This window comes from Cervus elaphus, chromosome 8 (assembly GCF_910594005.1).
Source record: "Cervus elaphus chromosome 8, mCerEla1.1, whole genome shotgun sequence".
Taxonomy (NCBI): domain Eukaryota; kingdom Metazoa; phylum Chordata; class Mammalia; order Artiodactyla; family Cervidae; genus Cervus; species Cervus elaphus.
Genome location: NC_057822.1, coordinates 46,135,520 through 46,153,953, shown reverse-complemented (window position 1 = coordinate 46,153,953; position 18,434 = coordinate 46,135,520). Strand labels below are relative to the sequence as shown.

At 40.5% G+C, this 18,434-nt stretch overlaps 1 protein-coding gene across 4 annotated transcripts in view; it reads right to left on the bottom strand.

The window, feature by feature from the left end:
- SATB2 (SATB homeobox 2) overlaps nt 1-18,434 on the bottom strand; it is a 212,439-nt gene that overhangs the window by 17,482 nt on the left and 176,523 nt on the right. For all 4 annotated transcript variants that reach the window (XM_043910475.1, XM_043910474.1, XM_043910473.1 and 1 more), the window contains one exon: nt 16,520-16,717. In XM_043910475.1, coding sequence (XP_043766410.1) covers nt 16,520-16,717 — 198 coding nt within the window. The remainder of the gene's footprint in view (nt 1-16,519; nt 16,718-18,434) is intronic.

Sequence of the window (18,434 nt, the reverse complement as noted above, 5' to 3'; positions counted from 1 at the left end):
ACTGACTCCTTCCCCCCACCTGGACCTCCACATCTAGCCAATCCCACCTGCTGCTGATTATCCCTTTTAAATAGTTGCTGGGTTAATTTCCCTTCTCCATCCTACTCTCACTGTTGTTATATAGACCTTTACAATCTCTTGCCTGAGTTAGTTTACTTCCCAACAGGCCTTCCTGCTACAGCCAACAGGACATCTTGCCAAGGTCTTCACGGCCTCCCGCGCACTCCGGAAAGCTGGGTGCCCTGTCTGTGCTCCTCAACGCAGCCTTTCAGGCTGTGCTGCAATGACTATAAAAGCGCCAGTCCTCACACTTGTATTCTAATCTCAACGCCTTTGCCTCCCCTGTCCCCTCTGTCTGGAAAGTGCCTCTTGGGAGGAATTCTGGAAGGGACCCAGAGCAGCACCACTTCCTGGAAGCCTTCTGGGTCCTAGAGCCCGGCCAGGCTTTAGACGTTGTTCCCTTCTTTCTCTGAACTTACTCACATGCTATATTACCGTCGTCTGTCCACAAGCCCATCTCTCCACAAATCTGAGAGCTCCTTAGGGATAGATTCTGTTACGTTCACACACTCTTCACTTAGCACAGGGTCAGACACTGTGTTTTACATGAATAGTTGAAACTTAAAATTCTTAAAATTTATCCTAAAATTTCCAGAATGCATCTGTATTGGTAATAGCCATATCCAAGGTGTATGTGAGCTCAGTCATGTTCAACTCTTTGCAGCCCCATGGACTGTAGCCCACCAGGCTCCTCTATCCATGGGATTCTTCAGGCAAGAATACTGGGGCAGGTTGCCATTTCCTTCTCCAGGGGATCTTCCAGACCCAGGGATTGAACCTGCATATTTTGCATCTCCTGCATTGGCAAGTGGATTTTTTACCACTAGCACCATCTGGGAAGCCCAATAGTCATATTGCATGGTACTGCGTGTTAGTCGTTCAGTCATGTCTGACTCCTTGCGACCACATGGTCTGCAGCCCACCAGACTGTTCCGTCCATGAGACTCTCCAGGCACGAATACTGGAGTGGGTTGCCATTGCCTACTACAAAAGTCATATTATATAGACCAAAAAAATCTGAGAAATTAGAACATGTCTAATAGCTGTAAGAGGGGAGAAAGTGGCCAGTTTATATAGGCACTCATTAAAAAAATACACCTAGTACTGAGAAGGACTAAATTATACTAGTTCATGATAATTCATTAGATTCACAGACACACACATACTTTGCATAGGGCAATAACACTATTTAGTTCTCTAATTCCACCCCCTACTCTGAAATTATCTGATTGAAAATTATTGACATTTGGAGAAGTATATTTAGGGTCTCACGGTTGTCAGGGATAAAAACTGAAATATTCATCAGCTTGCTTTCTTCTGCCCCCTCCCCAGTCTCCAGAAATATTTCTACTATCAACAGCATTCAGAAGTCCTGCAACAGACAGTTTCTATGACAAGAAAAGCTGCTGGAGGTAAAACAACAAATAACAATGAGAGAATCCATATAACACAAGGAAAGAAACCTTTAAGAAAATTAAATTATAAAAACTAGATGTTTGGTTAAAAGGGGGTCCTATGTATCACAATAAAACCCTGAGACAGTAATGGCAGTGAAATGTGAATGGATGCTGCTTATCTACACAATGCTGCTCTGGAGAGCGCTGTAGGTCTTTTCCAAAACAAATATTAAATGCCAAAACGATCATCCTTAGAGTAGAAAGGATGACGTTAACTTATGTTAAGAACCAACAAGGAAAGAAAAGTAACAAAATTAATTCAAGTATTTTTGCCCACACTTTGAGCCAATCACTGCAGCTCCAACACCACATAGTCCAAAGTGAGTGAAGTCAATGGTTTCAAGTTAGGGCCAGAAACAGCCTTGGCCGCTCTGTGGCCACCTCTGTGGCTTATTTAGATTTTATTAAAACTCATTTGTTACTAATATGTGTTTGTTTCCACACAACTAAAACTAAATAAATCATGGAGGAAAAAAAACCCATGAAAAAAAAATCTAGAAACTAAATATAAGCCATCTCATTTATACTTACAAAAACCAAAAAAGCATTTTGGCATTAAAAAACATTTTTAAGGTGCAGTGCTTTTAAGGTATTATATAATTACTCTTACTGAGAACACACTTTTTAGCTTTGTCAGATTCTCTGTTGGAATTATAATTCCAGACTGAGCAAAGAATTCTATCAAAACTCTATTATCATATTAAAACACTTGATCATGTGTTCCTTCAAGATTCCCAACTTTCTATTTCTGAGAAGAGAACAGATTTAATGAGATATTTTCAAAGTAGAGCTGGTAAAGGGAGTATTTGTGAAAAGCACTGCCAAAAAGACAATTCATTTGGTAGACACAGAAAAGGCAAATTTTACCACATATACTGGAGCAATGGATATTAAATAATCATCTCTGAATAAACCCTACCAATCAATATGGTCCTTTTGGTCTCAACTGAAGACAGTATTGTCTAAAGGAAATCTCTAAGGTCAACCAGCAATTAACTGAAAGGTTTTCACTGAAAATCTTATTGACTGCTTTCATATCAGACAGCTTCTTGGTTATTATACTTCATGGACTAAGTAGGTGCCAAGACATTAGACTGTCAATAATCTATTAATACTGGACTGTTCTGTTCGCTTTCCCTGAATCTGCAGGCAAAGGTATTCAAGCCCAGGATCTGCTGAGAACTAATGCAAATTCACCAACCTGATATGGAAATCATATCTTTATTACCTCCCAGTTTAAGTGCCTAGGAGGATTGATAATAAATGTTTATTCAGATGAGTTAAATTATTTTTTTAAAGAAACTGCTGAAGGGATGGGGAATATGTCTTGGAATCTGACTTTTCTTCTAAGTCACATTTAACAGTTTCTAAATTGAATGTAATAAACACTTTACAAAGAGAAATCAGAAGTTATTTAAAGTGAGCCTCATAGGTTCCTGCCACTCAGCATCTGGAAAGCAGTTATACACGTTGCGGGGTGGGGGGGGGGGGGCAGGCGGGGGGGCAGAATTTTTAATGAATTTAATAGAGAAAAGCACTTTAATTAAATGCTGTCAGAGTGGATTGTATTAATGACTGTACACAGAGGAATTTAAAGCAGCCAAGTTTATTTAGCAAATAGAAGCTGGGCTTTCGAAGCCTGCAAGTATTTATGTTTCTGCCATTGCAGTACATCTAAAAGATGATGATGGTGCCAAATGAAACTGTTGAGTTATTAGATATGATTTTATTTATTGTGCATTATTAAAGTTTTCAAAGGCCTCAGGGGAATTAATTTCATTTTCAAAATGAAATACCACATCTGATCAGAAAGGGTTAAGAAAAGTGAATACTGTCCCCCAGTTTTTCCTGGGCCCTGGAATTTTGATGCAGCTGAGTGGCTACGGGGACAACCTTCCCTAAGTTCACCCAACCAGAATTCACATCATTGCACAGTACTGCAAACAAATCAATGACAATATTTCTTCTATGATTTCTTCTTCTGTTTCCCTCCCCACCCAGCGCTTTGCCACTAAACATAATTCATTCTCTTTCACATAGCAATAAGCTGAAAAAATGACCAAAGCTCCTAAAAATCTCCATGAAAATTTGGTTGCCATAACTTTTTAAATGAAAAACATGAGTAGCACAAACTTCTCCAAAGGAAAAGGTATCAGATGTTTGACTTGAGGAAAACAGGGGAAAATGGGTCTTCCTCAGTGTCTTCTACTCAGAGGTTGACCACAGAACAAACCTATTATTAATGATAATATTTTAAAAATAAACAAAGAATATGTGAGCCTTAATGCATGAAAGCTGTAAAAGATTGAAAAGCTGGTCTGGGTGGAAAATACTATGTGTGTGTCAAAATGATTTTCTCTACCGTTTGTAAAAATGTAATTATCCATGATATGCTATTATCCATGATAGGCTACAAGGGTGAGGGATTTCAAGTAAATCCACTGGAAGCTAAGGATTCGCCTTTGGTCTTCATCCCTGACACCACCGCGTCTGTGAGATCACAAACCTCTGCCATGATTTACCACATCCTTTTTGCAGTTATATATACTCTCTCGGGCTGTCTTTAGATTTTAATTTAAAACAGGAGGAAGGGGGAGGAGAAACGTGAGGACTGGAGCAAAAAACAAAACATAAAATCCAGCACCTATTTCCTTTCAAGAACACAGTAATGATCACAAATGGAGACTTTCAACTTTCTAAATAAATAACCTAATTTTTAATCCTTCCCCTCTCCCCACCCCCTATCCAAGCTATTTATTAATATCGTATGTTTGATCTGTGTCTTTGTAGTTCTGGAACTTATAAGCAACTCTGCTTTCCCCATCTGTGCCAAGATGTTGCAGACTAGTCTTTGAAATGCTGCAAATGCAGATGAATGTGACATAAAATAAAAACTGATTACAGACACGTTCTACATGTGAGTAATGGCAACACAGAGGACGTTACATGTTCATAGAGTGTACTGGACAATGCTGCTTCAAACATGCAAAATACGAAGAGACTATTGGGAGTACAGAGTGCCATCCCTAGCATATTTATTCTAGGAGCTCCAAGTAAACTGGTTGATACCTTGCAAGTAAAGTGACAGGAAAACCTCTCCCTTGGTACATCAGTAGTTCTAAAATATAGATATATCAAAGAATTGTCAACTGATAGAACATACTGATGCATTTGATTCAGATTATGTTTTACAAGCAAAAGAACCCATCAATTTGGTTCTCTCCTTTCATTACTCAGGAAACAACTATATTAAAGTACTACACACACTGTTTGACTACTCTAGCTCTATCTCTTCGGGAGGCTTTCATTTCACATGAAGCACAAACTCAAATAAGGATTTCTCTCGAAAGTATACTCCTAAAATTACACCTACATGGAAATGCTTGACATTTGTCGACCACAATTCCCTGTTTGCTCTTCTAGCACCACACTTATGAGTACACTGTTGACATGAATTGTCAAAAAAGCTGAAATGAGAAAAACTATATTTAAGAAACCATTTGCATGTATATATTGTACTTAAACAGTATATGCTCACTTTGGCACATTCTGTTCATTTAGATCGTAATAGAAATAGGAAGGCCTTTCCATATCCACATATATTTAAGCATTCATATCATAGATTTTAGCTCCCTAAGTTTAGAGTACTTTAAAAAAATAATTGACTCCTCATTTTGAAGTGCACTGTGAGGGTTCACTTCATCATATCTAAGAAAGTACTCTATTAAAATAACTTCCCCTGTTTTCACCCAAATCTGTTGGGTGTTTGGCACCAGGGAATCCCAGATTATGAACTCATTATGTACATGGTTCTGATTCTGCAAAATGAATCTAACCAGATACTCAAGTTAGCCTTTTATACCACATACAGAAGGCAATACAAAGACAAATGCTATGAACATGAAGAAACAGATTTAAACCAAAGGAAAGCATGAAGGGGAAAGAGTAGAAACAACTACTGCTTAAATATGTAACTATTTTTGATGGTTCAAACAGTAAAGAATCTGCCTGCAATGCGGGAGACCTAGGTGTGCTCCCTGGGTCAAGAGGATGCCCTGGAGAAGGGAATGGCTACCCACTCCAGTATCCTGGCCTAGATAAATCCATGGACAGAGGCTACAATCCATGGGGTCACAGAATCGAACACAGCTGAGGTGCTAGCACTTACTTGCTCTGACGTCTGAGTGAACAAGTGAGCTGTAATACCAATCAGCCATTCAGTTCTGGAAACACCTAACCTTTCTTTCATACAATGGTTTTTAGCATATCTTACTTATGAAAAATAAGTCCATGGATATCCACAAGGCTTTAAAAAAAATCTATTCAGTGTTATGTTGGTAAATATTTAACAACTGGCTCTCTAGAGGAAAAAAAAGTCCCAATTGAATCATTTGTCAGTTCTTGTAGTGTGAATAATTTGACCAAGGCCAGTTCCATTCTACTAACAATGTAAAAACCAACTTCCAAAATTCCTAAAAACATCAATTACTGCTCACTGTGTAAGCTTACTCCAGTACATCCTAATCTGTTATAGAAAGTGATACTCACACCTCCTAGGCTTTCCAGACCTGGTCACTGGAATTCCTTCACCTGATCCAACTTACCTGTCATTTTCCCAGCCCCAGAGTGATCAGGATGACCTTGATGTGATACACAATTCCCTAAAAGATTCCATGTCAAGAGGTGAAGGGTTATATGATTTGCAGTGAATTTGATCTAGAAACAACTTGTGAGGAAATTGAACTTGTGACCTCAGAACTGTCAAATCTATCTAGTTTTCTTGATCTCCCATTTCTAGGGTTAAACTGAGTAATAATAAAATAAATGAATTTCAGAACTTTGGCAGTTTTCCTTTCATTGAAAGTAAGTTTGTCTATCATTACAAGGGGAAGTTCCAGACTTTGACTTAATAAAAATCAGCAGTAGTTTTCAGCTACATTAGATTTCCACACTAACCAGAAACATCTGAGAAGCCACAGTAGGTAGGTTTGGCTACGATAGTTTAAAACTCAGTGGCCGGCTTTCTCTTGTAATTGTCATAACTGTCAATCATAAGAAAATCAACTAGATCTCTCTGAGCCCATATAAGGTGTTCATAATTTGTTGTTTTGTTGCTAATTTGTTTTTCCAAAATGCACTTAAACCTCCCAGGGGCAATGTGTTTTATTCTTTGTTTTCTTCATTTGCATTAAAATCCTCAGTGAGGATCAGAAATAGATGAACCAATTTACGGAATCAGTGTTTCAGATGAAGATCACCTAATCCATAATCTAACAGTTTACAAAACAGTAAAAGGAAACTCTAAAGGATAAAACTCCTGTCCAAAGTCACATGCCCAGCCCTGTGAGTGGAGTCAAGGTCACTTCCAGGCCCTTTTCTTTACTCATCATCTTTTTTCCCATTTGGTCAAAGGTTCATTGAAAATAGAAGGTAGTTTCTTTCTTTACAAGATGCTCTGGTTCCTGAAACAGTGAGTAGAAAGGCTTGCGTGTGTTCATGCTAAGTTGCTTTGATTGTGTCTGACCCCTTGTGACCCTATGGACTGTAGCCTTCCAGGCTCTTCTGTCCATGGGATTCTCCAGGTAAGAATACTGGAGTGGGTTGCCATGCCTTCCTCCAAGGGATCTTCCTGACCCAGGGATCAAATCCACATCTCCTACACTGGAGGCGGGTTCTTTACCAGCGCCACCCAAGACAACTGAATAGTAAGGCTTATGGATTCTACTAAACCATAGTCTGAATTCTAGATTAAGGCAAGGCAGAGGGAAAATGAAGTCTGTTTAGAAATGCAATCTATGTGAGTAAAAGGGAAAGCTGTTCTATACATGTAGGAAATTCTGTTTTATTTACTATTATACACATAGTGCCTAGACCAATACCCGACACACTGAGGGAGCCCAACCAATATTTGTTGAATAAATAAGTAGCAGCCCTGCAGTGGAAGCACACAGCCTTAACCCCCGGACCACAGGGAAGGCCCAGCTTTATCAGTCAATTTTAATCATCTTTACCTAAAGCCAGACTTTGCCAGACACCTATAAAAGTATAAAGGAAGAAAGGTATTTCCTTCTCATAGATGAAATATGACAAGGAGCTTCATTAAAACAATGACACCTCAATGTCCACAAGTGTCTTCATTTAAGTTTATTGCTGTTTTTTGTGGGTGAGAGAGAAGGCATGATGCATGTGGAATGCACTGACTTAGTCTATTTTGCTTCCCTCAATTTGCTCCACGTTGCTCATATTTAATCAGTTTTTCCCGACACAAAATTTATTAGCTATTGCCCTAAATTCTTTCAGCTTAAAAAAAAAAGTGTTTCAGATTACTGAGAAAAAGAAGACTGCAAGGAAAGAAGAAAGTAGAAAAGGAGGAAGAAAATAGCCACACTGAGTTGGCCAATAGAACAATGCCAAGAAGATACCCTAACATTTCCATAGCAATATGCTGATCCATCTTTTTAAAGACAACTAAGCTTTATGTTCAAAAATATTACGTTTAGTATCATTTTCCTATCAGAACATCAAGAAAAGGCCAAGGTGCTGAAGGTTTTATAATGTTCCTATCTTTAATTTCACCAGAAGGAAAAGAATATGACAAGGTACATGATGAGTACCCTGCTGTCCCTAACCTTTAGAAACAGGCATAAAGAAATGTAATTTATGTTAGCAATGTTAGTGGTTTCTGAGCACTGAGCGAGCAGTCCAGAAGCTTCCATCAGTGAGAAGCACTGGTCCTGGTGTAACAGAGCTAATCCTGCTTCTTCACTTCATCCACAGAGTAGCATTGGGCAACGTGCCTTCCACTGAGTTTTAGGAGCTGAAAAACAAGGGGTCTACCAGTAACCCACAGCAGGACCTGAAGGAAGTGTACTGCCTCTTGAAAATGCAATCAGACTATAATTTAAGGAACACAACAATTATGGAAGAGCAAGTTACTCAGGAAAACAGGGTTCTTTGTGCTGCCCCGGGACAGGAAAAGCCTGGGAGAAGTGGAACCCAGCTGCCTGACATTTCACTTCCAACCAGTAGCTAACCCTAGATGTTTAGTTTGGAAGGTGGTGTGTTGTGAAGTTTTAGTCACTCATGGGTGAGTTCCACTCAGCAGAAACACTGGAACAACGCCATGAAGAATGAGAAGTAGAAAGCTAACTCCAACTGTTAAAACAATAAACCTAGCAAATCAGTGACCCCACTTTAAAGCAGTAAATAGACCCAGAACAGATTACTATAAAATTTTAATTCCTATCTGGATCTATAACACAGTGCCTGAGAGCATGGCCATCCATGATAATGGTTAGAAAAACTGTAATGAACTGTAAAGACTTCGGATACACACAAACTTGAAATCGCTCTTAGGTACTGGATTCCTACTGCTTACATAACCACAGCACTTTATACTGAACAAGTCACGTAAATCTCCTTTGATGTGAGAATTTTACATTAGACCTGTTAATCATATCTGCTACTACCCACCATGATAGATGCAGGACTACTATCGACCTTGGCCCAAGGACAGCCCATTCACAGGCTACTTGCAGGTGGTGTGCAGCCGGCTAGCTTTCCACTCCCCATGCTCCTGGAGGTTATTCTAACCATGTGCCCGGCAAAGTTCTTTCCTCTAAAATGCAGTGACCTCCACATTGAGCATTCACATTACTGCTTGGGAATTAAGTCTCAAGAAAGTTTGCCTTCATGGGGATAAGGTGGACCAGTCAATTTCTCTAAGAATCCAAAGTTGTAAATAAGGAGTGGGTAACAGAAGCTGGATTTGATAAAAGCATACAGAAAAGTTGTGAAGTAGAGCAGAGGCGGTGGGCAGGCCAAGGCTTTGAGAAGCTTGGAATTATAGTTCAGAGATGCTATGAGTAGTAAGCAAAAGTCATGTGGTAGAGAAAATATCGAGTAAAAGGTAAATAATAGAAGAAAGGAAACAATGATAGCAGGAAGAAGCTGACAATGGAAGAAGATATATTATACCCAGGATAGCAAAGGAGAGGGTGAATCCATGAACTACACAAATTCCAAGTCCCAGGTTCAGAGAAACCTACACATATCCACAGTGCTACAGGTGGATTTTCATCAAGTTCTATCTCCCTCAATTTCTTTTCATATATATCCAATATTTAAGCTGGAATTTCTATGTCATGTCAAAAAAATACTTTAAGAAACTTTTAAATTTAAAAAGTAGACAAACAACTTGCTGAAATCTCTAAAAAAAAGCAAAGCCACAGCTAATGTCCAATCTACCAGGTACCAACTTTAAGGAAATTATTCAACTGTTTGACATCACAACCGTGAGAAACCTGTTCACTATACTTTGGAAGAAGTGAACCTGAGATAGAAATGCCTATGTTCTAGAATAAAGAGTTCATTCTAAATAACCTCCAAATCTTTCTATATTCCCAGCGACAAATTTAAAAGTTTGGATGTGCTGAAAGGTTAACTAGTAACAAAGAAATGAAGAACCTCTCCAAGTTAAATACATGCCTGCAGGATAACATTATGTGAATACGGAAAAGGCTAGTGGCTCTCGGCTGATGGTTAGGGACTCTCAAAGTTTACCCCAGTGAGGACTTCCTTATACCCAACTGCTGTAATATTTCACCTAAAACGACAAGCATCTCTCTGCACATTTCCTCATAACTCAGGTAGAGTTTCAAACCTCTAGAGCCATATTCACACAGCAGGGTTTGAAGAGGAGCTTGGAATGAATCCAAGATGGGAGAGATTCTAGTAACCTGGTTAAAGAATTTGCAAACATCCTTAATTGATTAATTAACTAATTAGCTTATTTATTTTCTTATACACTGTCCTTTTGAAAGCAAATTCACAAATCAAAATATACCTACAGCTTGGACTTCCTTGGCAGGCCACTGGTTAAGACTCCGTTTTCACTGCAGGGAGCATGGGTTAGGTCCCTGGTCTGGGAACTAAGATCCCACACACCACATGGTGCAGCCAAAAGATTGAAAAAATAAAAAACAAATAAACCCTACAGCTGAGGCAAAAAGGCATGATCAAACTCTCAGTGCTTAATCAGAACCTTCAAGTATCCTTAAACTTTGCAGTGAAGAGTCACATTCCAAAGCTCTCTCAAAATGCCAGAGAAGCTTAATAAAAAGTGAAAATTTCAGTCGCATTAGTTCCTTGACATCACACCAAGAAGCACTGAATATTCTATAAAAAAGAAGCTAACAAAACTAGGTCTGATCAGTAGAATGATGGATGGACATAAACAGCTTTGCCTAATATCATCTAATAGCAAGTATTTGGGAAAGGCTGGCTGCAGCATGTTTAGCAGTTCTTTCTAGTTGAGAGGAAAAAGTCAAACAGCAAAGGTAGACAAATGAAGATTTAAGGTCCCACTCTGAGCAGGTCACTAAACTTCTCTAAGCTTCAGTGTCTCACATGTGAAAGTAGATAAGCTACCCCCCCCCAACCTTGATAGGGTTTCGATACATGTTTCTTAGCCCTAGCACTATCAACAGTGCAGAACAGACACCTCTTTGTCTAGAGGGTAGGGGAGGTTGCCGTCTGCATCACAGGACATTAGACAGCATCCCTGGCCTCCACCCAGCAGATGCCAGTAGCATCCCCAAGTTACAATAATCAAAAATGTCTCCAGACACTGCACATATCCGTGAGGGCAAAGTCAGCACAGGTTGACATCAGCACAGGATTCAGCAGCTGAGGAAATGCTGAGAATCCCGAGTGGGCAGCAACCCAGACGAGCCGAGGTATGAGGCTGGAGTCGGCTGTCCTCCACCAGGTCTCATTCCTATTCAGCGTACGGCATGGAATTTTAAAACAAGGATTTGTCAGGAAACCACAGAGCAGCAAACTCAGGATTCCTGAACTTGCAAAATAACCCCTGGAAACACTGTGGTGGAAATATAATAAAACAATAAAGCACAAACTACACAGACATGAACAATTTGGCAAATGCTCTCCAATCAGCCCCACTCAGTGACCTAGTCAGAGCATGAGCAATGTCCCTTCTTCTCTGCTGCATCAAGGGAGAAGTGTGGCCAGAGGGAAGACTGGATGCCAAAAGCGCCTGTGTTTTCATTCAGCTGACGATTCTGGCTGCAGGCAAGGCCCTCCGTCTTTGCTCCAGTTTTTCCAATTGTAAAATACAGTTGGTAATAATGAATACCCTGGCCTAACTAGTTTTTGATTCAAAGGTGAGGATATCCATTCACTATAGGGCCTCGGGTTGTAATAACCACTAGGGGGAATATCACTACAACCACAAGGAACAATTTTGTCTCCAATCTTTTGGTGTGAAAAAAAATGGAATTTATCTTTTTCATGGAACGTTTTCATTTGTCATGCCGTCTCATTTCATCTATGTTGGTCTTTTGCTATCCATACATGAACTATAAGCATTTTGCATGTTAGCATTTCGCAACGTTTTTCATTATTATTCCCCACAGGAGCCTTTTTAGGCATTTTTTCCTAATCATCTCTCCATCGTGTCATGAAATTTTAATACTAGGTATACAGAACATCTCTTTATGTACTATGTCCGTTTGGAGAGCAATAAACAATTGTAAACTGAAGATTTTTATGCACCCCAAGAATCAATTTTTACTCCCTGGGGCAATACTGCCTCCACTGAAGGGCCGTAAGTGTAGGTGAATCTAGTTTATAAAGTGTATTCAGAGACTGGAAGGTCACCTTCTAGACAGCAGGAACTTAAATGGGGGTTTCAAAAAAGAATACCAACAAAAAAACTGGAGAAATCAGATGACTTCATATCAAATCTATATCACCTGGGGAGATCTGAATTCCTAAGGAAAAAAATCTTGTTCTCCCAGGACCCTCTAGTCTCTGGGGCTGACTATACCCCTCAATGGGCCCCAAGCCCAGCTATAACCTAGGTTCATCCCTGAAGGGAAATTCCATCAAATATGCATTTCAAGGACTCTGAGGTGTTAGAATTACAAAAATAAATGGCGCAGCATGGAAGAACCACAGGGCAAGGCACGTGTGGCTTTAGGACTCAGGGCAAGCTGGCCTCACCCAGCTGGTGATGGGACAGGAGCAGTCTAAATGAGCAAAGTGAACTGGATGTGTGTGCATGGAAGACAGCGTGTGGGCAGCGGGCCTGTGCAGTAGGATAGAGACCGCTATCCTGTGTGTGCCCAGAATGCAGACCACCAGCTCCAGCCATGCCAGCCATGTGGCCCAGTGGGTCAGATCTCCTGAATTTCTGGATTGTGAAATCTGGATTTCTAAGTGAAATTTCTTAATTTCTAAATGTAGGCTTGAATTTTTTAAAATCTTTCATGCGCTTAAAAAAAGAAACACATCTGCATGCAATATAAGACTACCAATTAGTAAACTATTTGCAAACAAAAGGCAAGAAAAATGTCCTCCCTTCCGGGAGGAAAGAGGCTCTCACTCTAAGAGACTTCACAGAATTCACTGAATGGGGTGGGGCTTATTCCAAGCTTCTTCTTTTATCCAATACATCTGTGGAGCCCTAATTCGACAGACTCCTCTGGTGGGTAATTATGTACAAAGGTCACTACTTCATATCTTTATAATTTAAGAAAAACTGGGGAATAGTGTACCCTAACTACTTAAAGAAATTTAAATGGCACTCTTCCATAACCACAAGTAGAGTGGATTTCTGTGTGCATTTTAATATGCTGCATAATCAGAGACTCCTAAAAATCCCTGATTTCACTCATACTTAACAATTTAATAACAGTGCATTTTCTGCCTAATTAGACAAAATGCAACATCACCTAATACTACCAATGTACAAATTTTTTAATCCCTAAAATGTGTAAGCAATTATGTTTCTCTGAAATTTTAATTGATACAACAGCACCAGTGAATCTCAACCCTGAGTCCAAAGGCTTAACTTTTGGACAATCACAGACACTTGAGTAGTCTGGAATCTTTGTGAATACAATCTATCCAAAGTCATAGAAGCTGTGCTAACTTTATTCTCCAGTTTCAAGAGTTCTGTTGTCTAGTTCAAGTTCTCTTCCTTTTTCCTATCACAACTATAATAAAAAATTGATCAAATGCTTCCTATTTTGCCACAAAACATGAACACAGCATTGAAAGCAGTGTCACTGAGAGAAATCTCACACACACACACACACACACAAACACACACATACACAGACACACACAGACACACACACACACACACAAACACAGACACACACACACAGACACACACACAGAGACACACACACACATACATACACACACACAAACACACACACACACACATACACACACAAACACACACACACACACAAACACACACACACACACACACAATGATATACTGAAGCATTCTACAGTTATGAGGTCAAGGTCAATGGCTGAGAAAAAGTCAATGTAGAAAAAATTACCTTATTTGTAAACTCTTTAGTTAAGAGCTGAGTGATAGGAATACCTTTTTATAAGATAAGTGAATTATCTTAGTGACATCAGAAGTTAGTGTTAATAGCCACAAAGTGCTTAAAACTGAAGGAAAATTACACACGGACTCTTTCTTAGCCATTAAATATTGTTAGCCCACTCCAGTTCTGATACACTAACATAAAAGGTAATAAAACTCATAAATAGATTGGCTGTCTGCTTCTAAGATTTACTTTCCTCAGACTGGTCAGTTTAAATACAAAATATGATGCTGTATATCCCTTCTAGCTACCTAAACACAGGGACCTCGAGAGATGAGAATTTCTGGACAGGAAGAGTAGAGAAATACAGGAATATATAGGGAATACAGTAGAGAAAGACAGGAATATGCAGGAGCCATCATCCAAATGAAGGGAGGTCCTCATTTTAATGGAGAATACGTATTACTCTTCTTATCCCAAACTTCTCCAAATTTTCAACTTTGCCATCATCCTATGATAAAAAAGAAGTGCTACTAATGTTTATAATAAATCAATTTTTCACTTCTATTCAGGAAGATCCCCTAAAGGAGAACATGGCAACCCACTCCAGTGTTCTTGCCTGGAGAATCCCCATGGACAGAGGAGCCTTTTACCTTGCCTGGATTGACTAAGATAGACTCTGAATGAAAAGTCCACACAAAACTCAGTGGTTTCCTGAAGCTGGTCATAGGTTCAACACAGAAGTTTGGATCAATTCACATTAAAATGAGAAAAATAAGGGTGATGATGAGTTTCTCATATGATTAAATGTATACATTTGTAAGATCTTTTGCCTGAGGCTATCCTTTTCATTATTTATTATTTAATGAGTATTTGTTGTGTAAATATATGAATAATGAATAGGAGTGTCCCTTGAATTTTTTGAAAAAATTTATTTTCTAAAATAAAAGGTTGGTAATTATAATGGGCCCCTTTTTAATTTCAACTGAATCTCAAAATCTACAAACCACTGCTTCATGTGACTCAGCAAGCTGAAATAATTATCTCCAGGGAGGTGCCCTGGTGTTTGGACAAGGCCCCAGCAGGAAAGGACAGTGGAGGGAAGGGAGAGGCTGCTCCTGAAAGGTAAGACTTGGGGCTCATCTCCGGGGAATGGGTCACCCACACACTCGTCCAGAGCCACGAGAGCCGGCTCTGCCACTTATTAACCAGGTACCCCTTGTGACCACCCTTCTCTGAAGGTACTGGGAATATGAGAAGAGGTTCCTGCAGGTGCTTGTAGCTTTGTGACCTCACGAGTCTAATGATCTGGGCAACTCACTCTGTGACTTTGGAAACTGGCCAATGAGAGAGCAAGAGCATTGACGGAGATGTCAGTATTTGGATGACAAGTGACATGATGGCTCCAGTGGCTTCTGGCTTCTTCCCCGGGCATGTGACGGTGGAGCAAGGGGCAAGGAGACAGGAAGCCTCAGGCAGAGCATTTCAGGACCGCGTCCTTCATCACCTCTCATATGCTATCTGATCAAGACACCACACCCCACCCTTCCTTCACCCTCATCTTCCGTCCCTCACACACATGTGCACACCTGCCTCAACTGTCCCCATCTTGCTACACACAAGGAGATGCAGGCGATCCTCTTTCACGGCAGTTGGGATTGATGGCATTGAGCAGGAGGACAAATCTCACAGCCTACCAAATCATTCTGTGGCACAACTCAAAGGGGAGAAACCATAGAAACCCTCACTGACATTCCTTCCCCAAAGTAACTGAGTTTAGATAATAGCAAGGGTCATCAGTTAAACTCTGTGACTCTCAGAAAGAACATAATTTACCTCAATGAGACTAAAATCTAAGCAAAAAAAACACATGCCAACTCAATGAAGGTAGATTTCTAAAAGAGAAGAAACCAAAGATAGCAGGAACTCTCCTAAAAATGCTAAAAATCTATCACAACTTCTCTCTTAGGTTCAGCTGAGTTCAGTGGTATTCCCTAGCTCATGTGGATATTTCTCTCAGCCTAATGCAACATTCCTTGAGGAATTTTGGATCAATTCATTGTCTATTTCAGAGTTTTTTTCTTTAGAAAGTGCACTAATGGAAACTATGATTTCTAATTGGGAGATTTAATTCTCCACAAATGCTCTGGCTTCACAACCCCACAAGTATCAATAAACTACTCTCAGGAAGTGTGAACCGTTAGTCGATCAGTCATGTCCAACTCTTTGTGACCCCATGGAATGTAGCCCACAAGGCTCCTCTGTCCATGGAATTCTCCAGGCATGAATACTGGAATAGGTAGCCATGCCATTCTCCAGGGGATCTTCCCAACCTGGGATCCAGCTTGGGTCTCCGGCATTGCAGGCAGATCCCTTACTGTCTGAGTCACAGTAGGTGCCTTTGGATTTGACTTCTCAGTCACAGGTGTGTGTGTGTGTGTGTGTGTGTGACAGAACACGTGTGCACTTGCACACACATGCACTATGCCCACTGTGAGAACAGGGCTCCCTGCTTGGGGGACATGGCATGAGACGCCTTCCCAGGGCAGGTGACACGGTCTGCCCCTCTGGCCGTCCGCAGCTGCGGGCGCCGGGAGCCCTGTCCAGGCTTGGGGGGAAGGGGACGCCCACCTGCACCGGCTCCGGGGGCAGCTGAACAACGTGCTGCATGCGCTCGCTGTGGTGGTGCCTTGATTCCTCTTCATAAATCACATCCCTCTCATGCTGGGGAAGGTTCAAGAAACGGCGGATGGTACAGAGGTTCTCCCAGAGGGTGCGGTTTTCTGGGCTGGGGTTCTCCTTCCAGCGGAGCAGTTCACACAGCCAGCCCTGGAAACAGAGAAGGCCACTGAATGAACCTGAAGAGCGCACAGCCGCAGAGGGGGCTTGAGTGTGGTCAAGCACCGCCGGCTTATCGTGTTTTCACAACAGAAGTGCTCCCACCAAACTGGGGAGGCGCTCGAACAGCCTGGCAACTCCCAAAACCAACTAATGGTCACACCTATGGTGACACCAACACCTGAGAATCTTCAGTCTTGCTAATTACCTCATCCCCCTTCCTACTGAATACACTCTCAATTAATTTACAGTCCCCTTTGTAAAAGAAACTCAAGGACACGTGTAGCTCTCCAATTCTCAGGAAGAGTCATTCATGTTGGTCAGTTACAAATTTTAAAATTACCCACCCAGTTGGATAGTACTCCATTCCAAGAAAAAAAAAAATGAAAATGAACAAATATGTATTACCAAATGGCAAATTCTGAAGAGGAAATACCTAGGTATGAATAGAAATATAAATATTTCCTCTCTAGGGAAGAAACAGTCTCACAAAGATCAATAACTCCTCCGTAACACCCTTTGCTAGAATGAGAAAAGTGTATATCTGCTCAACCTCTGAATGCCTTGGGCTCCATGCCCTTATAACCATAACCTTCCTGCCTCAACCACACCTGCAGGAAGGTAAGCAACAGGACTGGTCACACCTGCAAATGTCTGCCTCCCAACTCTGGCATCCGGATGTTCTCTTGCTCGCAACTGCACGAGAAAGAAAATGTAATGCAAATAATGATGGATTATATGAAAATAATACAGAGGATGCTGTCAACATCGCTCACTGACTCATGTCAAAATATTTTACCCAGTAGCTTTCTAACCCATCATTTCCAATCTACGTCGCTCATTTTAAACACAAAGACTGTCCCATATCACGCCTCCTGCAAGAATAAGACTTTTTCTAAAAAGGTGCATAAGTAAACACACATGACTTTGTAAGAAATCTCGAAACCTCCACAAATTCTATCTCATAACTTGTAAACCAATGAAAGTGCCTGACACGCATTACAAAAACCCCTCATAATATCATAAGCTGTTGTTTGTCTAACTCTCCACTGTGTCTTCTGCCTTTACCCAAAAAAAGGCAAGATTTGATTATCTCCGCTGCGTCAGCCAAGACAGCAAGGCCAGCTGTTCTCATTGTGCCGCCTCTTCCTCGCGGCCTCCATGTTAATAACCTGATCATTCCATTTTCTCCTTCAACTGCCGGCTGCAGCACTGCGGAGAGACAAAAACCCAGACCCATCTGCAGCAGCTGTAGGCACTGAACTGTGAAGCCACTGGGGATTTATAAACTAATCTGTAACACAACACTGCCTTGTTTTTACAAGTGAGAGGCCACATTTGCGCAGACCTGATCTTTTCTTGCAATAAACTGGGAGCTGGGGAGAGTTAGAGGGCTAGGAAGAATGAAAACAAGATATCTAATCATTTGCTTGGAAATGTGCTTCCAAGTATTTTCAAAGATTTTTTTTTTTTTGCCAGTTCAGTTGAGAGGCAGGTAATGGTTGATTTTCAAGGTGTAACATATATGAAAATTGAAGATGATTCAATTTTTTATCCCTATCAAAAAGTAAATTATATTTTTTAAAAACACTCCTAGTCCCAAAGTGTTTCCTCAAGGGTTTCTTTGTACAAAGCAAAAAATTCTTGAAATGGAATATAAACCATCTGTGGAAAAAAAAAAAAGCTCCTATTTCTCTGTCTTTTCACA